Raw genomic sequence first — 6,769 nt, forward strand, 5'->3', positions numbered from 1 at the left:
GTTTGTTGAGAAAAAGTGTTTTCAAGTTTCAAATTTGTAAACATTGATATAATTTTAAATTTTATGTCTAAGAAGTAATTGTACCTGTAATTTATAATTTCCAATATTTATTTAAAAAACCCAAAATTTTAAAAAAAATCAACATATTAATTCACAAAAATTCAATTATTAAATGCATATACTGAATAACATTATAATTCAGTTACATAACAAAAAGAAACTAATTACTTTTGTTTATTAAATTTGTAATTAAGAATATTAATAATGGTAGCAATGACAGTTTTTAGACATTCTAATTAATGATAAAACTTTTAAAGCAATGTAAAATTAATTACTATGTTAATATATAATTATATGAGAAAAAGTATTAGCATTAAATAACTCTAAAATTGCTTGGAAAAAAATATTCAATAATAATTTTAGAGACAAAAATATATTATAAGAGTTAAACTGAAAGTAAATAAGTAACATATCATACTTTATTTTTCTAAATTATTGAATTTTATTTATTATTAACAATTAAAAATAATGGTTTTAAAATAATTAGTAGTTATTTCAAAACATTATCTTTTAATTGCTTAGATTTGTTATATCAGAGTATTTAATATAACAAATCTGAATATTTAAAACAAACTATTTCTTGTCAGTTTTAATTTTATAATTTTCTATCATATAGTTATTATGTTGGCTTAAGAATTTGTAGTGTGATGATAAAAAATGAAAATTTTGGATAAGTTTAGTTTTTGATTTATTTTAATATCATCACAAATTAAGTTCATTAGTAACAATTATAGTTTATTTGATGAGAAACCTTTCATTTGAAGAGTATTTTCATTCAAATTTAGTTTTATTTTATAGATTATTCTGAATTTGGAGCACTAATGTGAACAAATTATGGAACTGGCCTCAAGTTAACCTACTATATGTGAACTTTGAATCACAACAGTTGACCAGGATATATGTGGACAAGAACATAATATTTCATCTTAAATTAGCCATAAAAATTTTGGAAGTCTAAATGAGATTCAAATATGTATTCTCATAATGGCCATATGAATATCCAAGCTAATTACAAAAGATGGCTTTCTAATTTTTGCATAATCAATTATAATCTATTACCAAATATGCAAGATAATCTTAAAAAGATTATCTTGCATATTTGGAGATTATCTTGCATATTTGGAGATTATCTTGCATATTTAAAGATTATCTTGCATATTCAAACTGCATTCCTTTCAAAATAAAAATCTGTAATAAATGTACTGAGAATTCAAATTTATTACTGCTTGAAATATTATAAAATTATTTATAAATTTTCAATGAATAAATGCAAATTATTATTATTAAAGAAATTTCTGTTATTATGATTATCTAATTAGCTACTTTATTCAAAATTTTAGAAAGCAATAATATATATATTCCAAGTAATATTTTAATTAATTGAAGAAAAAGTAAGATCTTTTCATCAATCAGACCATTGACAATATTAACTCATTCATTAAAAATTTGCTAATGACAATTGCTAATAATTGCATTAAAAGCAGAAATAATAGGTGATATTCAAATTAAAGTGCTATTTTGCAGTAATAGAATTATGTCCATTAGAACATAAATGTGCAAATAACAAAATAAAAGTCAGAATGTTCTGATGTTTAATCTATAAAATATTGTTTTGTTCGGGAAATTCCATTCATCTTCCCACAAAAATAATCAAATAGAATCATGGGGATGTGAATGTCAAACCCCATCCATCTGAGTTTCCAAAGTCAATAAATGCAAATCAATCATTCAAACAGAAAAAGATTTGCCTTTACACTGTAGCATATCTGATTCAAAAAATTATCTAGTTTGTATTACCATTTACGTTCCATTTCTTATTCTAATTTTTTAGCATCAATCAATTCACATATAAAACTCCTCAATTATTTATTAACTGTCAACCTGCCAATCATGCATAATAAATATTAAGAAATCTACCAGTTTCAAACAAAATGCTTCTAAACTATAAATTTTTATATGATCATAATGAAATCTTTTTATTTGAGGAATCATTTGTGTTGTGCATTATAAAGTTATATATTACAAATGCTTTTTTTCCTAGAGAATAAGGAAGGCATTAAAAAAAATTCAACAAACTTTGTTTTGGTTTTCATAAAAATTATTCATTTGAAGGTGTTTAAATTTTATGATAAACAATATCTGCACAAATTTTTCAAAAATAAATTAGAAATAAAAACATATAATGTGGAAAAAATAAATGGTTTAGAAATTTTCATTCTTTCAAAATTGATAAACTGAAAATCTGTAGAATAAATAATTATTTAATTATAGTATAAGAGAAAATTAAAATGTTAGTGTCTAAAATTTTTTGACAACTCAGATATTTCTTTATTGATAAGAAATTAAATCCAAATCTATAGTGCAACTGAAATTTTAAAAAAATGTTTAATAATTAAATAAAGTAAAATGCATTCTCTTCTTAAATATTAAATGCTATAATCTTTTTAAATATTTGAAGCTACTTGTCATTCTTTATTTAGAAATTTTATCTTTTGAATAATTTAACACACACAAAAATCAGTAAAGCTCACATCTATACTATCTTATGAAAAGTAACAGTAAGTTAAAATGAAAACAAGAGATTTTTAAAATTAATCTTGAATTTTTATTAATCTGAATAGTATTGCAATGATCATTCTAATTACTGAGAAAAATTACAATTAATAATAATAAATATTATTATGAGATTTGTGAATTATTTGTGTTTGTTTATTAGTGAACTTAAAAGCTTGTGCTTAAAACATGGCAAATCAAATCAAATAATTTGAAATAAAGGTTTAATAATATAAAAACATACTGATATAATATCATAACTTAAAAATAATAAATCATAAGAACTCATTCAATTTTCAAAATTCATTTCATGCTGCAGTTCATCTTAATGATAATATTAATCAGTTTTACATAGTAAATTAAATATCAATGTTTCCAGTGAATATTTGCATATACTTACAGTTTTGACGATAATGAAATTTTCTGTCAAAAAATTTATTATATATATAACCAAAAATAATATATATATTTTTTCTTTCTTTCAAGTAGGATTCAAAGCAGTTTTTAAAAATTCAGAAAATGGCATTCAATCTTATGAATGAAAATTTATGAATTTAATTGACAGACTTTTTTTTTTATCTTTCCTGGAAACTACATGAATTTGTTGGGAGAAAATATACAGTAATTACAAATTTTTAGTTTGAAATTTGCAACAAAAGTTGTTTTATATTCACAATTTTTTCTTCTTGTAATAAGAAAAATGTGCACTTTCTTATAATCATCATTACAGTAGAAAATTAAAAAGGCCATTGTAAACTTAAGATAATGTAACTTTTTCATTCATCTAAAAAATATCATTATTAAATAAACATTTTAACATTTAAATTTTTCAGTTAAAATATGGTTATTTACTTTATACTTTCATCATATCTTAGTAAATGCAATGAACTTTCATTCAAAATATTTGCATTTTACCTTTATTAGTAGTAAATAAATTAGTTACTTTTACATAAGCAAACTCTTTTTACAATATCAATTTTTGAAACTGAAGATGGCAAAAATGTGATTTTTTTTACTTTTATCAATTTCTATTAAATTATTTCAAAAAATATTTTTTAGAAGTATAAAAAAAAAATGTGATTATTATTATCATTATAGTTTAAAAATATTTTTTAAAATTTTAACAAATTATGTTTTAATTTTAAAGTTTGATTAATCTGTTGGCATCCAAATTTTAAGAAAAAAAAATCATATTAGAATTTATAAATTATATTTTTAATGATAATGTATCACTTTAAATTTGTTAATAAATTTTATCTGGATGTTTCAGATAGAAACTTTGAGTGGTATTCAAAATAAATATCAAGTTTCCCTTTTTCTTGTAAATTTATTAGATCAAAAATTTTTTTCATTAATTATCACATTTTTTCAACCTACAAAATTCCTTTTATTAGTTATCAAATTATTTTAATAAAATTCAATAAATTTGTCATAAACAAAACAAAAAAATATCCCTAACAACTTTAATTTGGAAATCTGAATTTCAAGACTATTACAAAACATGCATCAAAATTTGATCCAAAGTATTCATTTTCATACAGAAATGAATCTAGTATGGTAATTCAAAACCACAATTATGTAAATATTTATTTTGTAACTTTGATGTTTAAGCTTGTCCTTTCCTTTTCATTTATTAAGCTGATACTTAACTGCATATCATTTCTAGTCATGTGGATGGTAATTGAACAATCTAAAATAACAGATTTCTGGAAGCTATAAAATTGTTGGGTCAGGATGTTCCTATCAGGTCTTTAGGAGATGAAGCTTAGCAAAAATGTGTCAGCAAAGAATGGATTTTGGTGAAAGACTGAACAAAAGAGAACAATATGTGTCCATTTAAGATTATACAAAAAAAAAATTGAAAACTGAAAAACATTTGTTGTTTTATTATGACTTGACTTCAAGAAGTTTTCGGAACAAATATTCTATTGTTGTTTGTATGTGTTAGAGTTCTAATAGTCACTGGAGGATACAATGAATAACAGATATGGATCTATCACATTAAATCAAGTATTGTGTGTAGTTAAGTGAAACTGAAATGAAAAGAAAGGATAAACTCAGATTGAATCATTTTATCATTGTAACTGTTTGCAATTGTCCTAAATTCTTATTTTTTTTTTTTCCTTTCCTCTTCCTTAGTATTTTAGATAAATTAAGATAGTTATTAAAATTGATGTTAATGCAACTTTGTGTTCATCCTCCATATAAGAAATTGTTTATCCATATACAAATTCTTGTGAAAATATATCATAGTTTAAGCTTTCTTCTGTACATACTTTGTATTTCATTATATGATATTATTACACAATATCAATTATTAGCAATCAGGATTTAATTTTTATATTTCTCTTGGCATGCATAATATATAAAAATAATCAATGGAAAAATTCTGAGTCTTCTGATAAAACAATATGAGCAATTTTTATGCTCAAAAGTATAGAGAAAATTTTCAAAGAAAACCTATATAAATATCTATAGCTATATAAGCATAAGATTATATCATAGGGGTCTTACAGATGTATTTCTGAATGTCAACAGATTAATCAAATTCTTTTCTTTCAATTTTACTTTTTAAATTCGTTGTATTAATAATTTTATTAAAATATAATAAAAAATTAATTGAAATAACATTTTTCTAACAAAATGAACAATGGTTAGCAAAGATTAGTTTCTACATACACTTGCTGCCCTATCTCTTTTATGTATACGACGTCGTAATAAACTGCTAGTAGATCTTTGAGAATCACCTCGTGCTACCGCATTCTCCACTTTATGTATTTCCTCTCTTACCTGAACAAATAAAATCTCTGAAAACTGGATACAAAATATCAGACAGAAAATAATGAGGCAGAACTTAAAAGATAATAATAATTTATAGGAATATCGCTGTGGCGAGAAAACTAACCTTTTCACACAATAATAAACTTTACAAATGTCCCAAACTGACGATATCGTGTAAGACAGGAATCTCAAACTCAAATGCAGTAAAGACATTCAAGTATACGCATATCAGACGCGGGCCTTATTCCTTGTTATTCGGTAAACCAAAGCATATTGTAAAGTAAAAAACAAGCTCGAACAAAACTTTTTTTTTTGCCAGGCCTTAACGACTAATGTAGACAGTTATAAGTTTGAATTGTTTCTGTTTTAACTTCCGCAAGATGTTAGAAACATTGATTTTTAACAAGAAATCGAGGCTGCGGGCCAAATATGAAGGCTTAACGAGTCCGATACGGTCCGTTAAGCCTGGGATAAGAAATTAAAATCATTATTTGTTCGAATTCATATGTATAATCGTGTCAGAAATAATAGACATAATAATAATAATAAAATCAATTATGCAGTTAATATTTATTGAAATATAATGGAAGGCAATATNAAAAAAGATTTAAAAAATAATGATCCAATGGTTTTCAACTTTTCTGAGCTAATGGCACCCTTCTATAATTTCAAATTTTTGGTGTTAACAAGAAGATAAAAATGATCATATCCTGTCAATTCATTAAAAAAACTGTACTTTTAGATCTGATACATTAATTATAAAGTATCAAATATGACCTACTACAGTAATTATAAATACAAAATTACAAATAAGTACAATCAACAGAAATTACATTGAAATTTTTTAATAGGATACTTGAGTTTTTATTTTTGTCATTTTTTTTATTTTTATTTGTGGTTTTAGGCCCTTTACCACTCAGAGAGCACAAAAAGGCCATTTTTTTTGTCATTTCATTCAGATTAGGTCTTCTATGTACAGTACTATGTAACTTTTATGGAATTAAAAGTTACAAATATGAAACAGAAAAGCATCAAATCTACTGTAATTTTTATATTTTTAAATTTTAATAAAATGAATATTATATCATACTGATTATAGATGATGATTAAAATTTTATTAAGCATCAATTAAATCATTTAATAATTGCAGTGAATATAATGTTATTAAGTACTTCATATATCAATTTGTGTTTCTTTTATATACAGTACATTTTAATTTTGTTTATGACTAATATAACTATAAACTAAGTGTATTAAAACAGTCATATGTAATAGCCATAAATAAAAGCCATTTTTATTGCACTTGCCCACTTTAAGCTGATTTTCTTCACAAAATTACTTCTCTTATCAAGCAGTTCTTCTATTAAAATATTCT

General features: G+C 23.2%; 1 protein-coding gene across 1 annotated transcript in view; it reads right to left on the minus strand.

The window, feature by feature from the left end:
* Positions 1-6,769, minus strand: part of LOC111634696 (piezo-type mechanosensitive ion channel component 2-like) — a 176,734-nt gene that overhangs the window by 155,756 nt on the left and 14,209 nt on the right. The window contains exon 4 of the mRNA XM_023379534.1: positions 5,293-5,518. Within this exon, the coding sequence (XP_023235302.1) occupies positions 5,293-5,518 (226 nt within the window). The remainder of the gene's footprint in view (positions 1-5,292; positions 5,519-6,769) is intronic.

Source organism: Centruroides sculpturatus, unplaced genomic scaffold (assembly GCF_000671375.1).
Source record: "Centruroides sculpturatus isolate CEXI.00-Female unplaced genomic scaffold, Cexi_2.0 scaffold617, whole genome shotgun sequence".
Lineage (NCBI taxonomy): Eukaryota > Metazoa > Arthropoda > Arachnida > Scorpiones > Buthidae > Centruroides > Centruroides sculpturatus.